This window comes from Podarcis gaigeae (assembly GCF_964106915.1).
Source record: "Podarcis gaigeae genome assembly, chromosome: 1".
NCBI lineage: Eukaryota > Metazoa > Chordata > Lepidosauria > Squamata > Lacertidae > Podarcis > Podarcis gaigeae.
This window is the reverse complement of record NC_139678.1, coordinates 32,545,202-32,565,828: the sequence shown is the minus strand read 5'-3', so window position 1 is coordinate 32,565,828 and position 20,627 is coordinate 32,545,202. Positions and strand designations below refer to the sequence as shown.

The 20,627-nt window shown below is 40.4% G+C and overlaps 1 protein-coding gene across 2 annotated transcripts in view; it reads left to right on the top strand.

Annotated features, from left to right (window-relative positions):
- The window catches only part of TTC6 (tetratricopeptide repeat domain 6), a 63,625-nt gene extending 46,844 nt beyond the window's left edge, over window positions 1–16,781 (top strand). Inside the window, exons 28-35 of one of the 2 annotated variants that reach the window (XR_014564829.1) lie at window positions 749–862; window positions 2,656–2,775; window positions 3,799–3,872; window positions 4,869–4,987; window positions 11,817–11,969; window positions 13,096–13,266; window positions 15,523–15,748; window positions 16,376–16,781. Coding sequence is in view for 1 of the 2 variants with exons in the window: in XM_083740808.1 (XP_083596934.1) it covers window positions 749–862; window positions 2,656–2,775; window positions 3,799–3,872; window positions 4,869–5,079; window positions 11,817–11,969; window positions 13,096–13,266; window positions 15,523–15,748; window positions 16,376–16,509 (1,203 nt within the window). In the remaining variant the exon portion in view is untranslated. Of the gene's footprint in view, window positions 1–748; window positions 863–2,655; window positions 2,776–3,798; window positions 3,873–4,868; window positions 5,080–11,816; window positions 11,970–13,095; window positions 13,267–15,522; window positions 15,749–16,375 lie in introns of both variants that reach the window. The other variant, XM_083740808.1, reaches the window with a different exon arrangement.
- Window positions 16,782–20,627: the final 3,846 nt, after the last annotated feature.

Here is a 20,627-nt window from a genome sequence, read left to right as displayed (position 1 = left end):
GAATTTGCTGCCAAGGAGTGTGGTGGAGTCTCCTTCTTTGGAGGTCTTTAAGCAGAGGCTTGACAACCATATGTCAGGAGTGCTCTGATGGTGTTTCCTGCTTGGCAGGGGGTTGGACTCGATGGCCCTTGTGGTCTCTTCCAACTCTATGATTCTATGAAGCTTATAAAATTTTGCCCCTTTCATCTGTCCAATTCCTGAAAATCTCAGGGTGCTTTTTCCAAAAGAATTGCCTTGCTGGATCAGACAAAAATCTGCTTTGATTCAAACAGGAGACACATGCTGCTACAAGCAGGCAATAGGTGATGGTCATTCTCTGTTTCCAGCATCAGGTAACATATATGTATTCTGCCTTTGAATATCAAGCTTCCATTTACAAGCTTGATTAATAGGCTTGGTTAGATCTGTTCTGTCTCTTATATCTATTTTTTTATCTATTTTTAAAGCCCTATAACCTGCTGGCCATCACTATCTCTTATGGTGGTGAAGTCCATAAATTAATTATGCCTTGTGTGAAGAAATGTTGTCCTTAATCTCCTGCCAGGTAACTTCACCGAATGACCACTTGTATTATGAAAAATACAAGTCACCTTCATAATTTTATAAACTTCCAAATTTCAACAGATATCAATAGAAAACCTGCCAACACAGGATTACATATAGAGGAATGTGTAGCGATATTCATTTATACATATTATTTGATGATTTTAGGTAATATGACTAATGCCATGTCATTTTTTTCCTACAGACTTACAAACATGCCGTTGAAGATTTAAGTAAAGCTATAGACCTAGACAATGGTTGCATTTTGGCATATTACAATAGAGCACTTTCTTACCACTGCTTGAAGGACAGCAAAAATGTATGTATCTTTTTAAAAGAGCAGTCACATAACACTTTTCAATTGCTTTACCTCTATTTCTGAATGTCCTGCTTTTATTTTTAATTATCATGCCTTTTTCCAATTTATGACATTTGTTCACTTACTGTGTTTACTAACTTCAGTCTAGAGTTTTGTGTACGTTGTAGCATTTGCATTGAGTTCTTATTCCCATTCACTTTAGGTGGAAAGGGAGCTTCACACTGTGTTACTTTGTTGGTAACTTTCCCCAACATGGCATCAGCCTCAGATAGCATAGTCAATGCTCAGAGATTATGGGAGTTACTTACTACAACAGATGAAGGGCACCAAGTTGGGGGAAGGCTATTCTGTGATTTCATTAATTTATAGCATCACGTTGACAGACCCTTGCACACCTTAAGAACCCACAGTGATGTGAATACATGACTGCAAAAGCACATTTAATATAGCAAATGACAGGTGGTTGTTCTGCCTTTCTGTGTTGATTTTAGCTTTGTTGTTGTCATTATGCCAATATTTGACAGCAAAAAGTGCCGGTTGCTTTTTCTTGCATTTTCAGTATTTATATCCCAAGCCTATTAGTGTATGAATATTCTAACCAGTGATGTGGGATGTAAATTTTTCCAAAATGTAAATTTTCCAATGTTTTGCTTTTCCATGGAAATCTTTCTGTTTCATAAGTTTATTAGTTAAATGAATGGATGCCAGTTGCAAATACAATATTAGGCAAGCTTAGAGGTTTCAAAGTTTTTGGCCTTGTTTCCTAAATATGCACACTGAAAAATTTCCTGTGCACAAATTACCCTAAGTATGCTAATTCACATAGGAAATTCCCCCCACAAAACCCACATCACTGGTCTTAACTGTTTCCCTACCTTTGTACCCCATATGAGGAATACTTTGATGGTTGGTTCTTAAAAGATTTGCTGATTTTGCAAATTCAGTGAAAGAAAAAAACCTGCATTTTAAAAAACTTATTTAAATGCTATATTTTTCTTAATTTGCTGTATTTTTTCTTAACTTTGAATAGACATTCTATGAAAACCAATAAAAATTACTTAACCAATAAAACTTAATCAGACACATGTAACTACCGCAGTTAAAGACAGATTTACTAAGATGACCAGAGGTAGTACAAAATCATTAGTCTTGTGATTAAGCAGATGGTGCAATTGGGAAATTCCAAGGTCCATGTTATCTTGTAGTTCTGATGATAAATTGACTTCTAAGGGTCACTCAAGGCACTCCTGTCAGCTACAGTGCCTTGGTTAAGGTCCTTTTCTTTCCCCAAATTGCCAAGTTGGGAAGAATGAATTGCTTTTAGCTATGCCAAATTCATTCTTAATCAATTTCTCCCTTGTATTTCATTACAGCAAACTTTATAGTCACTATAGTTCATGAAACTAAGGCTAAAACAAAACATTGAAAATTATTTTCTCTGAACTTTGCTGAAACCTGGAAAATTGTACATTTAATTCTTTGTTAAACACCCTAGTAAAGCTACATAGTATAAGCCACATTTCTTGAGCCTTTATTCCAGGAATGGGGAACCTTTGACTCTTCAGAATTTGTTGGCTCCCATCAGCCACAGTCCTCATGGCTAACGGTCAGGGAGGATTGGAGTTATAGCTCACTCCGTACCATCTGAAGGGCCACAGGCTTCTCAGCCCTGCTTTATTTCTTTGAAAAGCAAACAGGTAATTAATCAGATGGGGAGATTAGAATGTCTTTATATAGGATAATGAGATTCCATATTTTGCACTATTTACCAGTTACTGTGTGTATTTTTACAGGCTTTGAAAGATTATGGGATTGTTCTCCTTCTTGAGCCCAGCAAGGACATTGTTCTGAAAGTGTTGATCAACCGTGCCTTACTCTATGTGGATTTGAACCAACATGCTAATGCACTAGAGGTACAGACCTAACTTAGTCATGTCCTGTTACTTTCAGTAGGTCTGTTCTGAATATAGCCTAGTTGCTTAGGCACTCAAAAGGGTGGTGACGAGTCAGCTTCAGATATTCTTGGTGATGGCTGTTTATCTAAATTCACTTCATTCTGTCGTTAGGTTCTAGTTTGGTTTTGGTCTCCCTGACGGATGACTTCTTTCTGTAGTGAGATGAGAGAGTGCAGCCCTGTTGATTATCCTAGATCTGTATTTTATTGGAATGACTTTATGTACTGAGGGTGGTAGGCACAGTGGTGTGATGGTTCCAGTCCTAACCAAAGGGCCGATTCCAGAGGGTGGGAAGTGTATGGCTTCTACTCAGCCCCATGTAAATTGGTTTGTGGGGTCGCACAGGATTCTATTTTGTCCTCCCAATGCTACATCTATATGGAGCTGCTGGGTGAGGTGATTTGGGTGCCATCAGTATGCAGATGACACCCAGCTCTGTTTCTTCATGTTATCTGAGTCAGCTGAAGATGTGCAGTTTCTCGTACATCTGGTGTCTGGCTGCTGTAGTTGGCTAGATGAGGTCTAGTAATTGGAAAATGAATCTGGACTGGAAATGCTCTGGTTAGATCTTTCCTCTATCAGGGAACTGGGTGGATGACTTGTTCTTGATGGGAATGCATGTCTGGACTGATGTTATTCTAATAACAGTCTAAAACCTGGCTGTTTACAAAGATGTTTGGGGGCTGTGACTGATTCTATGCTGCGTTAGTTGCTTTATATCTGGTCTCTGTGCCATGTATTAATTGCTGTTGATTGTTATTTATTGCAGACTTACTGTTCCCTGCACTGAGATCTCTGGATTAATGATGGGATATACATACTTAAAATAAAATCTAAAAACTTTCTTTTTTCTCAGAAAGTGCTGGTTTCCACCCACAGCTGTGGGTATGAGCAATGTACTAGCATTATAGGCATTTATTGGATGATGCCTGTGGCGTCAGTGCTGGGTGCATCACAAATATTTTCTTTCTCTGTTTTTAGGACTTTGCAGAAGTAGCACTGAGTAAGCCAAAAGACGGTAAACTACTTCAAAATATTGGACACTGCTGTCATAGGTAATAATACCGAACGGTAGGGATTTAGAATAAATGTTTTGATGTCGTGGTTTACAATAGAGTTGACAAAGCAGAAGTTGAGGGACATTTCATTTGCAATGGGTGGTTTCCCGAGCAGAGGTTGAATGGTTTTCTTGTGTGCTTTTAGTTCTTAGGCCCTGTAGCTCTGCTCTTCCCACAGGCTTTTCACCGAGGGCCAGATCAGTGTGGAATCCTTTTAGCATGCTAGCTGGGCAGTGGCAGCAGTGCAAAAATTGCTGGAGGCTGCTCCCCCACCATTGCCTTTTCTCCAGGGCTGGTCCAACCAGAGTGGGGATGCTCTAGTCTGCGCTGCAGTTCAGGAAGGGCACAGAAAGCGTATGAAAAGAGCAGCCATTCTTCAACCCCTCTTCCACTCTGGATAGGCTGCAAAGGGGAGACGGAGATTTGGAGCTTGTTTCCTCAGAGGGCTCCCCATCTCTACAGAAAGTTTAGTTAATTAAAAGGAACCGCAATCAGGAAGCACCTTCCATTTCAGGTTGGACTGTATAGTATATGAGGAAACCTAGTCCTTCATTCTCAGCTTCCCCCACCAAGTCTCAGAGAAGCTGCCCATAGAAGACGAAGGAGATCAGTCAGATGGTGGTGGGTGGTAACAGCCTGAACAGCACATAGATCAGATTTTAAAGTCAAAGTTCTAATCTGCCCCTGTATCCAGAACAGGATATTTACAATAAGAAAAATGCTGCTTTGGTCTGCTTCTGAACAAGTTCACATGATCAGCACAATATGTGACTCATGCTTGAAAAAGGAATATAGATGGTGAAATAAATACTATAAACCATGACAAAATAAGCCATATGAGAATGCATTATACAAAAATGAGAGGGATGTTTTGGCTACAAATTATATTTATGGTCCTGGTTTCTGCACCATTGCTTGTTCACTCATTGTAAAGTATATAATATCAAATGTTGCTAATAAAACACTTAATTTCAAATGTATATTGATTTTCAGACTTCAGAAATACGAAGAAGCTGTGCAGTCATTTTCAAAGGTTATTAAAATAGATCCATTTTCTCTGGATGGCTATATTGGACGAGGAAATGCATATCTGGAATATGGTCATGAGAAAGGTACTAGACAAGCCCAGAAAGATTTCGCAAGAGCAATACATCTGAATCCATTGTGCATAAAGGCCAGACTTTGTGCAGGATATAGTTTGCAGGTAATGTATTGGTAACTGTGTCTTTATAATATTCAACTGCACTCAGCAACCTTAAACTTCTTCTGACAATTTAGGGTGTCAACTTAAAATACATAATGAACATTAAAGATTTAAACACTTTTCTTAAGGATAAAAAAACCAGCACATATAAGTGCGATTGTAGGTCAATTATTTCCATTTCTCATACCTAGATTAAATCTTTTTTTCACCAGTAAGAAGAACTGATGCCCTCTGATTTATGTAGGACCTGTGCCTATCGTACTCAGCACTCTTAACTGTTGGAGATCAATACTAGAAAGCAGTACGATTTTCCTATGAAATTCATGGGGAAAAGAAGCAGAGTAGGAGCTGTTTTCCACAGTTCCTGTAGTGCAGCCTGTAACTTCCCATACTTCTCAGCTTTATCCTGCTGGCAATGTCATGAGGTGTACCACCCTGTATATGGATCGTCTTTTGTGTGAGGTCAGGACATGTGTCCATTTAAAATGTGTGTATACCTTAAACCCTTTTGCCTAATAAATAACCTGTCATATCAGGAAGTAGAAAAATTGGTTTCTTACACGGAAATGAGAGACAGAGAGTATATGGGCAGGGAATTTACAACTATGATCCCTAAAAATAAACCATGTTAAAGTCCAGACTAGCACCCTTTTTCACAGCAATGGCAAAGTGGTTAAGGAGAAAGATACTGGCAGACTCATAGAGGTATGAGACATTACTATAGAAGATCGGCCCTACTGAGATAGTGGCACTGCAATTAAAACATGACTATTTCAGTAAGAGTCCAAAATATGAGGCGGAGCTTCTACATATAGCCTTGGATCTAGAGATTCTGTGCACGGCACTTGGCTCATGGGGTACTCCTGCTGACAGAAGCGGGGGGAGCAGTTTTCACTAATTCTTCCTGCCACCCCCTATGCTCCTTGGAAATATGCTCTGAGCTACATAGCCCTCCAGACAGGTGTAAGTGGGTGCTGCAGTGGGAAGGCAGGATTGGAGAAAATACCTCCATCCCCGCTTTCCACCAGTTGGGGTCTCTGCTGGATCAAAGATCCTCCTGTGAATGGAAGAAACCTTTCCACAATGGAAGAAAAATTATGGATGCAAGCTAGTGGAAATGTCGACGTGTTAGTCCTAAAATGAAACTTTGCTGGGAAACTCTTGCACAACACACTGGTCAACGGCTTGGAATAGTTCTGCATTAACTGATATATGAAAAAGGAAATTACAAATTACCTTTTCTTTGCATTTCATATAGCTCACTGTATTGCTATTGTGGTTTGTCATAAAGCAGCTCTCTACACATTGTTTTGAAATAATACTGATTTAATTTAGAAACTAGCTTTACAGCCTTTGAGCAGTTTTGTCGATATGCTTCCAACAAACACCTACATGGCAAGTAGTGTTTTCACTCTTCACAAGCTCCTGTAACAGCTTCACATGCTTCTTTGTAACTGTTGGAGATAAGCAGTGTCCAGTGCACAGCGGAATGATGAAAAGTACGTGCCAACATGCTCTATATTACTTTATTTACACTTCAAAGCTGGTAATTTACAGAAAAACATTTTCCCTCTGCCGGAGCAGAGAAAGGCATCCTCTCTCCTCTAAAGCACGGAGAGAATAACTCACTGAACTGCAAAGAACAGTGAAAAAACAGGAAACCAGTGTACGTCACATCCAGTCTCCTTTCCCGTGAGAAAACCCAACAGCACTTGGCTGTTGAATGTAAACATTGTCTTGTGACAAGCACTTCGCTACTCAGTGAAGGAAGCAGAAACCAACATCCTCCCCCTTTCTGTGAACATCACTGGGCAGCGTGTTCGTACAATATCAGTACAAACCCAACTTCTGCACATAGGTACAGTGTTGATCCCTTGATACAATCTTGGACAATACATCAGCAGGAATTTCATTACCTGGCATATAGGACACCGTTACGAGTCCCTTTTGAATACGTTCCCTAGCATGTTGCAACTTCAATTGCAAGTGCTTCGTGCTTTGCTTACAACCTTCAGAATTCAGCAAAGCCAAACATGCTTTGTTGTCCTGGTAAACCTGGATTGGACATTTGACAGGAATTTTCATGTCTTTGCACAATTGTAACAACCATTCACAATCCTTAAGTGAATAAGACAGTGCATTCAGTTCAGCTTCACAAGTACTTAAGCTAACTGTTGTTTGCTTCTTGCATGACCAATCAAATAGACCCTGATTGTACTTATAGCAAACTCCAGACGTACTTTTCCTGTCTGTAGTGTCACTTCCAAAACTTGCATCTGCAAATATCTCAAGACCACCAGACTTCTGATTGTTAAATCTCAGTCTGTAATGCATAGTGCCTTTCAAATACCGCGCTATGCGTTTCAGAGCTTTCCAATCCTTAACAGTAGGATTGTTGACTTGTCTGCTTAGCAAATTACAGCTAACAGCAATGTCAGGTCTTGAACATCTGGCAATGAAGTTTAGCTTGCCTAGCACACTTCTGTACAGTGTAGTATCAGAAAATGCTTCTTCAGTGTCATCTACCTGATAACCTGTTATCATCGGTGTGTCCACAGGGTTAGCATCCATCAGGTTTAGTTTGCTTAACACATCAGCAATTTTACGTGACTGGTGTACTAGAATGTTACCATCTTGATCTCTCTCTATTTCCAGAGATAGGTAGTTGTTTACCTCACCAAGATCTTTCATGTCAAAGTGCTCTTTCAATTGAGCTAGGGCATTATTGTACATTGTGATATCCTTCCAAAAGAATAAAAGATCATCAACATAAAACAAACAATACAGTTTCTTTTGCCCCTCCTCTTTGACAAATACACATGGATCAGCTTTCCCTTGCTTAAAACCTAGAGAAAACAATACTTCAGTGAGTTTTGTGTGCCAACACCGTGCACTTTGTTTGAGACCATAAAGGGACTTCTTCAGAGCACAAACAAATCCCTGTTTTACCTGTACGCCATCAGGTGGAAGCATATAAAGTGATTCATCTAGAGATCCGTACAGAAAAGCTGTATTCACATCATGGTGACTAATGTGTAGATTCTCTTCTGCAGCTAGCTTGAGCATAAGCCTAATGCTCTCATACCTCACTGTGGGTGAGTAGGTCTCATGATAGTCTTCACCTGGTACCTGTGCAAAACCTCTGGCTACCAATCTGGCTTTGTGTCTGACTATCTTGCCATTTTGATCTGTCTTCGCTTTGAAGACCCATTTGCTTCCAAGCAGTTTCATTCCTGGAACTACTGGAACAAGGTCCCATGTTTTGTTCCTTTCCAAGGAATCAAGCTCAGCCTTCATGGCATTTAACCATGGCTCAGCTTCCTTTGAATCCAAATCCTGGATTTCTTGGAAACTTGAAGGTTCAAACACCTTCTTGGTGCTTTTAACAGCTGTTACTGCTATCTTAGCAAACTCATCAGCAAATCTCTTTGGAGGTCTGCCTTTTGTTGCTCTCTGTGACCTGCGAATTAGCCTTAAGTCTTCAACACTCTCCTCTTCCTTCTTAGGAGAAAAGTGACCTATTGTGAACAATGGTTCCTCTAATTCTTGATCAGAGCTTTCAGAGGGTCGCATAGAGGCTTTCGCACTCTTGAAATCCTCTGAATCACCCGATTCAGTTTCAGACTCAGAATCAGAACCTTCATCAGTGGGTGTGGGTTGTTGCGGTTGCTTTTGACTATCCTCAGTTTCATCACTGTCATCAGGATAACATTGGAAAATTCCCACATTCTCCCCCCACTTGGCATTGTACTCAACACTTCTTGTGAGCTTAATTTCCTTAGAGTCAGTCATCATTATTCTGTAAGACCCTTTCTGATAACCTAGAAAGATACCATGCAATCCACGCTTGTCTAACTTGGAGCTTTGTGGTGAGTGAACCCACATGTCTGAACCAAAAATTTTCATGTGTTTGATGTATGGCTTCTTGCCAAACATCTTCTCATAGGGGGTACAACCAATCGCTGAAGATAACCTGCGATTATAACTGTAAGTGAAACATGAGAGAGCTTCGGCCCAATAACTCTCTGGAAGATTGGCATCATGCAGCAAGGTTTTTAACCCTTGAAGCAATGTCTGATTTGCTCGTTCCGCAAGTCCATTCTGCCATGGCGAACGAGGACTAGACAAATCGTGTTGAATTCCTTTCTCAGTCAGAAAAGCTTCAAACTGCTGAGAAGTGAATTCTCCCCCGCGATCACTGAAAAGAGTCTTTACCTTCAACCAAGGCAGGCATTTTAGATACTGCCTCAAAATGCAAATGACCAAATTTTCGATGAAAATCGTGAATACATTCTGCATGCAAACTTTTGTTAGAACCTGCAATGCAACAAGTGTCATCCTGCACAACATCATCAAAATACAAAACATACAAACGATCAACATATTCAGCATGCAATACATAATCATTTTTCTTTGTGATGATGCACCTTTTGTTCTTAAAGGAAACGTCAATTTTCCGCTCATTCAGCTGTCCAACGCTGAGCAGATTATGCTTGGCATCTGGCACATAAAGCACATCCTGTATCGATAAGTCCAAACTGTGAAGAACAACAGTTCCGTAGCCTTTACTGGGAATTGTGTGGTCATCCGCCTGGTGAATCGCACCTTCCTGCGGTGTAAAAGACACGAACAGTCGCTTATCGTTGCACATGTGGTGCGTTGCAGCCGAATCAACAACGAAGAAAGATCTAGACGTCTTTTGGACCTCTGCAACCTTTGGAGTGAAGCGTGAGACCATTGCCTTGTGCTGCGTTGTCCTGGACACCGGACCTTTGCCTTTGCCTCGGCCTTTTCCACGCGATGAGCTTTCGCTGCGCTGCTCTGTCTTGGCCCTGGGATATCTGCATTCCCTCTTCATATGGCCTAGACGTCCACACGAGTAGCATTTCACTGCCTTCAAAGCTTTGGCGCCATCTGGTGGTTCCACTGCACTCTGGGATGACGTCTGTGAAGACTCCCCCTTGCCCATGCAGCTATCACCCTGGCGGTCTGCTTCATTCTGAATCATGGCAGTATCACTGGCTACTGTGAGTTGAGCATTTGGCTGATTGGCATCAAATTCCCCACTTGCCTCATCCAGCCTTCTGCAGCTAGCCATCATGACTTTGGCATTAGCCTTCTGCGTCATCTCTGCTGCTTTAAATCAGGCTGCTTCATACAAGCTGTGTCTGTGTACAGCTGCTTCAATCCAAAAGCAAATTCAAAAACAGCCTCTGCTTTGTGAACCTGTGCCTTTCTGCTTAACTGCTTTGCTTATCTGCAGCTGCTTCAAACCGCATTCCAAAGGCAAGTTCAAAAGTGAAAGTTCTCTCTGCTGTCTTAAATTCATGCTGCGTCACTGCTGCAGCTGCTTTACTTTCGATTTCCCCCAGCATAGGAAAAATTTATCCTTCTAGCCTTTTGCCTGTGCCACGGCAAAACCGGCTATAAAAGTTCAAAGTCCAGCCATAAAGCCATTAATTAGAAGCTGGCAGGCTGCCCGGAGCTGTAGCACATACCTCATCAAATCATCTTGACGCGCAGAGATATCGTCCGATCCGGCCCTCTGCATTCCGATCCTTTGCCGGCACTCCAATTCTTTGCTCCTTTGTTCCTTTGCCAGGAGCCCGACTTCTGGAGTCCATTCTCAAAACACTGCGTTTTTCTGGGCCCGGAACCAAATGTTGGAGATAAGCAGTGTCCAGTGCACAGCGGAATGATGAAAAGTACGTGCCAACATGCTCTATATTACTTTATTTACACTTCAAAGCTGGTAATTTACAGAAAAACATTTTCCCTCTGCCGGAGCAGAGAAAGGCATCCTCTCTCCTCTAAAGCACGGAGAGAATAACTCACTGAACTGCAAAGAACAGTGAAAAAACAGGAAACCAGTGTACGTCACATCCAGTCTCCTTTCCCGTGAGAAAACCCAACAGCACTTGGCTGTTGAATGTAAACATTGTCTTGTGACAAGCACTTCGCTGCTCAGTGAAGGAAGCAGAAACCAACAGTAACATGCATACAACTGCACAGTTGGTGAACAGTTCTAAAACTGGCCCCCAACCAGTAGGTAGGGCAATACAGAGCAGTGGGGTTTTGGTGCATCAGCGTAAAGTGGGGCTGGTTTGGTATCCGACAGGTACCAAGGTAGCTCAGCTCCTCTGTTGGGACATCTTTTTTCAGTGTTCCACACTGGCTGCTAGCAGAAGAGATATTGCCAGGAGTGCATTTGCCCACATGTTTGTTGCAAGATCAACACAAAGGAAGATTGGAGTACGCTATCCAGAAGGAGGTTGGCACCAACAGAGTGATGTTGTTTGGCATCACTCAGCAGGTGATGTTTGCATTACACTGCAGGTGATGACCAGGAAAGGCTGGCAGAGCTCCAGACTAGCGCTGAGACATTTGGATTTCTGTGCCCATGACATTTGCAGGTTTTCACTTTCTCCAATATATAATGGATAATGAGCCGGAGAACAACACAGGTTTGGTTTTACTGGATAAAATCAAACTATTTAGAATTGTAACATGTATTTTACTTCATTAAAATCTGATTATAAGACGACAATTCAAGGTTCATTTTCTGGACTTTTTTTACTGATTATCTACTGGTTCAGGATGATGGAAAATGTAGTCCAAAATATCTTGAGAGGACCAGTTTGATGTTGTTTGTTCTAGGCACATTTTTAAAGAGGTGGGAGGTTTTTTGTTTTTCTACTATGTCTGATTTTGTTACTGGTTATATTAAATTATTGTAGGCTCTTGGAAAGTTTCAGAAAGCTTGGTCCCAGTTTTCAGCAGTTCTTTATATCGATCCCAAGTGTCACATTGCTTATGATGGGCGAGCTGTAGTCTCTCTTCAGATGGGCGATACCTTTGCTGCCTTTCAAGATACAAATGCTGCACTCAAGGTAAATATTTGATCTGTTACTCATCATTTGCGGTGTCCTTCCTTGCTTGTAATTTATACCCTTCATGTAAACTCTGTCTTTCCAAAGTATCTCCAATTTGCTTATAATTTGCTCCTTATCTTTGACAGTTACTCATATGCACTCAGCCTTTCACAGGCTAGCATACAAGACATGTATGTGATGGTTTGCGGGTCCCGATTTCCCCAGGTCCTCAGGGGAATTCTGCAACATTCTTTTTACTTCTCATGTGAGAGAGAGTTGACTCCTCTCTCTTAAGTTAGTTTTCTTAAGTGCAGCTGCCACAGCATTTCATAGTGCCCATTTCCATTTCATGCTGTAAAAGGCAAGAGGGGCAGAGAGAGTGGAGGAGGAGGGCTTCAGGGATATCATAGTTGCCAGGGAGATTGAGGGTCTTGGTGAAGGAGAGTGTCCACCTTTAGAAAGAGGGAAACATTCCCTTAGAAGGGATCCATTTCTTGGGGGAGAAGCATCTATCCTCTTGTGCCAAAGATACTTCTCTGGTGGGTGGATGGATCGCAGCAGTGGGTGATATATGATTTTTAAGAATATAGATAATTGTGGACAGTGCTTTTTTCTGGGGGTACGCAGGGGTACGCATACCCCTAAACATCTTGTGAATCTAAGTTTGGCCTCATTGAGGGGCAGTATTTCAAGATGCGTAGGAAAATGAGAGTACCCCTAAACATTTTTTTAAAGAAAAAAGCACTGATTGTGGATGTGGTGGGCATGCAGACCACAGGGTGAATTGCCTGCATGGCATGAAGGTTGCACAGATGTTGCCAGTTGTCTAGACAGCATGGTAGATAGTGCTGGGGAAGAGTCAGTGGTCACGGTGCATGTAGGCACCAATGACATGGGGAAATATGCCCATCATGGCTATTAGCCATTTCAACAAGTGTACTCTGTGCATGGGTGGGTTTCCAAGTTTAGTTTGCACTTCTAAATTCATTTTCATGCATATATCTACTCTGCTGTTGTGTATAAACATCTCCGCTTTTAGATCATAATTTGAAGGTAACTGTCAAGATATTACTGTCTATTTCTAACAACTGTGTCCTTTATGAGTTCTATTCCTACAATTTTATTTATGTTGGCTATATTTCAGGTAACTACAAGTGCAGAGCTGCTTACTAATCGAGGTGTCATTAACCAGTTTATGGGATATTTAAACTGTGCCATGAAAGATTATCAGCAAGCTATTTCTATTGACCCCAGCTATGCTTTGGCATATTTCAATGCAGCAAATATCTACTTTCACAACAGGCAGTTTTCACAGGTCTGTATTTGATTCTGTGCACGCTAATTTTCCTGAACTCTTTTCCTTGGAATGGTTTGCTTGCATGATTTCAGTTAGTAGAAGATTTTTTAGCACAATCCTTAAAAAGCATTTTCGTCTTAAAGCTCAAGGATGGGTGACTCACATCCTGATTTTCCAGACTGACTGGAAAGGTCATTCTGTACAAGTTTTGGGGTGGACGCAGAAGGGAGAACTATGCTAGAGTCTAATGCACTTCCCCCATACTGCAGTACTGTGGGGTACTGGGCAGTTGCTTGCCCTACAGCAGTGCTCTGTCTACTGATCTGTCAACAACACCAATAGCAACAGCAAGCGTAGGAGGAACTAGCAAATGCAAGGCTGCAGGATCGTGTATCTGCTTGGATGTGTTCATACCACGCAGTGGGATTTATATAGGATTATTACACAGTACTTAGGGATGCAGGTGGTGCTGTGGTCTAAACCACAGAGCCTAGGGCTTGCCGATTGGAAGGTTGGTGGTTCAACTCCCCGCGATGGAATGAGCTCCTGTTGTTCGGTCCCAGCTCCTCCCCACCTAGGAGTTCGAAAGCACATCAAAGTGCAAGTAGATAAATAGGTACTGCTCCAGCAGGAAGGTAAACGGTGTTTCCGTGTGCTGCTCTGGTTCACCAGAAATGGCTTACTCATGCTGGCCACATCACCCAGAAGCTGTCTGCAGACAAACGCCGGCTCTCTCGGCCTATAGAGCAAGATGAGCGCCGCAATCCCAGAGTTGTTCGCAACTGGACCTTACAGTCAGGGGTACCTTTACCTTTTTATTACACAGTACTTAAAATTTTGCATGCCCCAAATAGCTTTTTTTGTGACAAAAAGGCCAATTAGCGTCTTTCAAGTTAGAAATGACAGCTGATAATGGTGCTCTAATGTATAACTTTGTAATAAAGCATGGGACAAATAGAATGCTAGTCATCAGAAAGTCTTATGAAATGTTCTTTATTTTAAATTTCTGAAAAATCATGAGAATTTGAGCAAACTTTTGATCTGCTGAGTAACATAGTAACCAAATATATCAGAATGCATTGTAGATAGCAATGCATTTTTTGCAAGCATTATTGTAGGACCAACCCTGTTAAGCAATGTTTATGTATTATCTAATCCCCATGCAAGGGGGAAGGCAGTCTTTAGAAGGAAAGGCAGCCCTTTCCAGCATTCGTACGGTCTACTGCTTACCACCATTGCTACTGTTGACTTTCCTTCTTCTCCAAAAAGGCAATTTGTGCACGTCAGCATTGATATAGCCGAAGCAGGTGAAACTGATAGTCCTTTCCTCTATGTGTTTTTCTAGAAGCCCAGAAACGTTCACTGCTGAAAAGGAATAATAATTATTTTTTGTCATCAAAAGTACTGCCAATGGATTATTTGTTTGTTTCTTGAATTTATTAATTGCTTCACATTTAAGCAGTTTTGAAGTGATATACTGCAATAACCTTTTACAAAATAACCACATGTGAAATAATTTTAAGAACATATCAAAAGCAATACAGTGGTACCTTGGGTTAAGAACTTAATTCGTTCTGGAGGTCTGTTCTTAACCTGAAGCACCACTTTAGCTAATGGGGCCTCCTGCTGCCGCTGCATCACCGCTGCACAATTTCTGTTCTCATCCTGAAGCAAAGTTCTTAACCCGAGGTAATATTTCTGGGTTAGCGGAGTCTGTAACCTGAAGCGTATGTAACCCGAGGTACCACTGTATAAAATACAGTTCTGTTATTGGCAGTAGTCATGGCTCGGATCAAACAGACTATTCCTTCGCCCCAGGTGAAGCAATAGTACTGCAGTCAGTACACACCTGATACTACTATTCTGCAGCTGTAGTGGAAGTTTAAAGTGTAGGGGGTATGTTTTCTGGGGTATAGTTTCTGTTTCTTAGTATGATATACATTTTTGTGTTTTATATTGTAAACCTACCTGTGATCTTTGGATGAAGGGCAGTATAGAAATTTAATAAACAACAACAACAAAGTTTTGAAGTAAATCAACAACAACAAAAATGGGATGGCAGAGAAAACAACAAAATACAATTGTTTGGAATAATGTTTGTCTGAATGAATGAGCAAATTGTGCAATTACTGGAGAAAACAGCTAGACTGGAATACAACCAGGCTTCCCTAAAACAAAATTCTTCATTCATTTCTCATGTTGTTGTTAGTGATTTTGTAAAACAAAAGTAATAAGCAATTTCAAAATGCATATACATTTTATTTATTTTTTTAGGCAAATAACTATTATTCCAAGGCACTGGTGCTTGATCCAACAAATGAATCTGCATTCCTAAATCGAGCTATTACAAATACACTGTTAAAGAAATTTGAAGAAGCAAAAGCAGATTTTGAGCAGGCAATTTGCCTTTCTCCTTTCTCGGCAGCAATATATTTTAACAAGGCAAATCTCTACAGTACATTGCAGGAATATGAGCAAGCTGAGGAAGCCATTTCAAAAGGTAAAAATGCTCAGAGAGAGAGAGAGAGAGAGAGAGAGAGAGCGCTACTGTAGTTTATGTACCTTCCTCTTCTTTTAAAAAGGCATTGCAAAGCTTCAAAATGGTCTGTTAAATGATCTCTCTGATCCCAATGGTCAGAACTATGCAGCCCCAAAAATGCTGCATGAAGTAGGGAGTGTAAACTTTCAATCTAGATGTGTCTGGACAATCATGCATAGTTGGTCAACAGTATGAGACTTGAATTGTGTTTGGAGGTGGGCAAACTGCTTTTTAGTGTCTCCTCTTTCTTCTTGTGATGTCACACTGGACCCAGGTAGGTTTAGCTCCCCCTAGTGCTTTTTTCCAGCTCTGATCCTGGAAGGGACCCCAAGGTACATTCCTGCCTTTCACTTGAGGCAGCAGCAAAAGAAATTACCTGCATTTAGAACCTATGAGACAGATTGAATATCAAAATAGATTAAATTAATATTTAGACTATCTTGTCCGGACTTGTTTCTGAGTAGATATGAAGACGATTGCACAATAAACTCTCTATATCCAAATTAAGCAAGCACTTTCAGATGAATATTAGCATATCATTCTTATTTACTCTGAGAAATCGCTAATAACAATGCTAACTTCTTACAGCACTGTCAATTCAGCCGTATGATTCCCTGATGTTTAAACTCAGAGCTGATATTCGTGGCAAGATGGGTTTAATGAAAGAAGCTATTGCTGATTACAAGAAAGCTATCAGCATCCAGGAGCTTATCAGTGGGTGAAAATATATTTTTGGTGTAGAGTAACATGATCGATCGCCTGTGTTAGTTGCTTTTCCAGTTTATGTTGAATACCATTTATCTTTTGTTACTGTATATACTGTTTATACGAATGTATTGGTTGCAAATTATCTTAAATTTTAACTGTGAATGTCTGTACATATTTTATTTACATAACTGAATAGGAAAGATTAAATGAAAAGAACAATGAAAAGAATCACTTGACTATAGTAAAGAAAAAAGCAGTTGACTTATTAGAGAAATGTGAATGATAACATCTTTGTTTCTCCATTTTTAAGGACTAGATTTGCTGAAACTTCTTTAGCTGATTTTTCCTCTCATTTAATCAATATGTGAAAACTCTAATATGGATAAAGCCGAATACAAATAAACAAATATAATAAAATGGTGGTTTGTTGTTATCCTCATGTATTCTAATACAGCAAATACTGACTACCCTTAATGCCCATTCAGAAGGGGGAAAAACTCAGAGCGCAGTGCACAGAACATTCCAGTAAGAGCCATTAGAGGAGTTTAAAGGCTGAGAAAGCCCATTCTTCAGAGCAGTTGTGTCAGCATATAGGGTGATGTGTTGGTGTGTTGCATCCCACAGTGTACAAGTATGGTCCCCGTGGCTCCTGACTCTTCAAGGACATTGCAAAGCAGATGCATCTATCCCCAAAGTCCCATGTGCTCAACCAGTCTATGGTAGGATAGGGCAAATGGGTGGATATGGAAGGGGAGTTGGCACGGCATCTGATCCTCTTCAAACTGTACTACTTATTTGTTCAGTTTCTTTAAATCATTTCTATACCACTTCACATTCCCAAAGGAATCTCCGAACTTTGTTTTTAAAAGCTGTGCAAGAAAAACAACCACCAATAAACTTCCTTTTTGCCAGCCTCCTCCACTGTCTGTTACAAAGAACAGGGACAGATAATAGTTTTGCCCCCAATAGTTAGCCATATCTGAGTTTTATATATAACGTATAAAAATCTGTAGTGTGAAGCTGATAACAAAACATTAGTTCATGTCTATAGTTATCTAATCTTTGTAGGGAATGTAGAATTGTATGTCAAGAAGATAATTTGCTTTCATAACATGCAAACGATCTCCCACCTCGGTTTCTCTTATCTTTCTTCTATTTTCTTTCTGGCCGTTGGCCTTCCCTTGTCATGTTTGTGCCACATTCTGTATGAATTTTATTCTCATTCCTTTCTTTTGTTCCTTGCACAATATTCTCATAAAACTAATCTAAACTGATGGATTTGGGGTGTCATGGAAAATCAATTTTGGAGGTTATGGGTTGTATTCAATGTAGCGCAAAGTCACCAGCTCTCTCAGCACAAGGGATATTCTTTTCTCAATGGAACATTCTTCCTCTCCCATACACCTTCTAAATCTGTTCTGAGGGTTCCCCCAACCACCAGAGCAGATTGTGGGACAGAATGGGGCATGCACAGAGGTAGGGGAAATCCCATTTTAGTAGCACTAATTGCTAGCACAATTATTTTGTTGAATACTACCTTATGTACTGAAGAGGTTCAGAGTATATCAAAGCATCAACACTTGAATAAGAATGCAAGGCAGAAATACTTCTATATCTGATGCCCACACATGAATGCCAGTGCTTATAAAGTCAAAGTGGCACCTATACACAGGATGGTGGTATCAGCTAGCTCAGGAGAACCACAATTTTTTGCAGAAGTACAAAAGATCTGGCAAGTGAATGCCAAAGAAGGATAGAACTTTCTTTATGTACGCAACAACAGCAGCAAGAATACTTATCGCAAAGTACTGGAAGACACAAGATTTGCCCACTCTGGAAGAATGGCAGATGCAACTGATAGACTACATGGAATTGGCAGAAATGACTGGCAGAATCCGAGACATGGGAGAAGAGCAAACGGAAGAGGACTGGAAGAAATTTAAAGACTACCTGCAAAAACATTGCAAAATATTTGAATGTTAAAGTGATGCAGGATATAAAGACAATATAGCATTAGTGACATAGTTGAAAGGAATATGTAAAAATGTTTTATGAGAAATAAGGTTGAAAAGTTAGAATATCATTATGTCAAACTTAAATAAAAGGTTATAAGGGGAAAAATTGGAGACATAATAGATGAAAGGTACAATACAGAATAAGATCTGAAAAAAGGTTAGGCATTGCTGAATATTATTGTGTAAAAAGGGAACACAGAAAAAGGAGATGTGAGGAAGTCAGGAAAGAAGGATATGAAAATAATGGGTAAGAAACTGGATATATATGTTTCTTTTTAGGTCTTTTTTTTGTTTCTCTGTTTTTTTATGTTTTGTGCTGTATTTTTCTGTTTTTGCTTGCTTGCTTGATTGTGATGGTGTTTTTTTTTAGTTTTTTTATTTTGGCTTTGAGTGTGAGGTTTGTTGTATTATTTGAAAACCACAATAAATATCTTTTTAAAAAAATCTGGCAAGTGAAAAGCCTAAAGGGGTGAAAAAACCTCTCAAACAGCCCATGGGGGGCTTTTTTTGGGGGGGGGTTGCCCTCACTTGCTAACTTTTGGCTCCTCAACAGGAGTGGATGGGAGGGAGAATGCAATGGAGTATTGTGAGGGAGGGCATGGCTGACTGGAACAGGGTGGGCTGCTCCACTGCAACATTGCGTTGCAGGTCCTCTTATTAAAGCAGTTTAAATATACTTAGGTAATTGCTTTGTGAATTTTTTCATATGGAAGCTGTTTATACACTGACAGCTTTCTCCCCTCCTGCTTTCAGAAGTTAGAGTATCTCTGTAACTTGTGGATTGCTTCTTCACCCCTCCATAGATCCTAAGAATTTAGCTTCATGAGGGGACTTGGAGCTCTCAGTTCACCCAGGAAGCTGCAGTAATACTTGAGTACTTCATATAAAATGAATTAAATAAAGGAATGAAAAACAAAACAATAGTTTGTTCAGGAGAAGCTGGCAGTGCAATCCTATACTGTCTGCTCATACATAAGGCCCATTGGGTGCAATGGAACTTACTCCTAGATAAGTGTGCATAGGACTTCAGTATAAAACAGTTAAACTTGGTTAGATTTATAAAGGATAGCAGTTTTGTTCTAAAATGGAAATCCACCGCCTCCTTTAATCTTGTTAAGAAACAAGTATTTAGTGAATTAGCTGGAGACAAAGCAAGCTGTTAATTAGAATTTTGGAAAGCTCAAACATTAATGTGATTAGCATATCAATTAGGAAATAAGGTTATCTTGGGGGCTGAAAAACATAAGAAATTCTCAAGGGGTACAGAGTGGTATTATGTGGGTTTTAGGTCTTTCTAAAATGAGTGCTGAAATAAATGTCACTGCATATATATTTATGAGAAAACAAAATGCTTGTACTCTTCTGTTCCCTCACTTCACTTTTGTTCCTAATGATCAGTACACAGTTCCCAAAGAAAAGGCTTTTCACTGTCCGTTTCCTGAGAACCACGTCAGCATTGTTGGTTTCTATTCTGCTGGGTTATGCAAAAGCCTTTGACTGTGTCGACCACGGCAAACTATGGCAAGTTCTTAAAGAAATGGGAGTGCCAGATCACCTCATCTGTCTCCTGAGAAATCTCTATGTGGGACAAGAAGCTACAGTTAGAACTGGATATGGAACAACTGATTGGTTCAAAATTGGGAAAGGAGTACGACAAGGCTGTATTTTGTCTCCCTGCTTATTTAACTTATATGCAGAATTCATCATGGGAAAGGCTGGGCTGGATGAATCCCTAGCCGGAATTAAGATTGCCAGAAGAAATATCAACAACCTCAGATATGCAGATGACACAACCTTGATGGCAGAAAGTGAGGAGGAATTAAAGAACCTTTTAATGAGGGTTGAAGAGGAGAGCACAAAATATGGTCTGAAGCTCAACATCAAAAAAAACGAAGATCATGGCCACTGGTCCCATCACCTCCTGGCAAATAGAAGGGGAAGAAATGGAGGTAGTGAGAGATTTTACTTTCTTGGGCTCAATGATCACTGCAGATGGTGACAGCAGCCACGAAATTAAAAGACGCCTGCTTCTTGGGAGAAGGGCAATGACAGGCCTAGACAGCATCTTGAGAAGTAGAGACATCACCTTGCCAACAAAGGTTCATATAGTTAAAGCT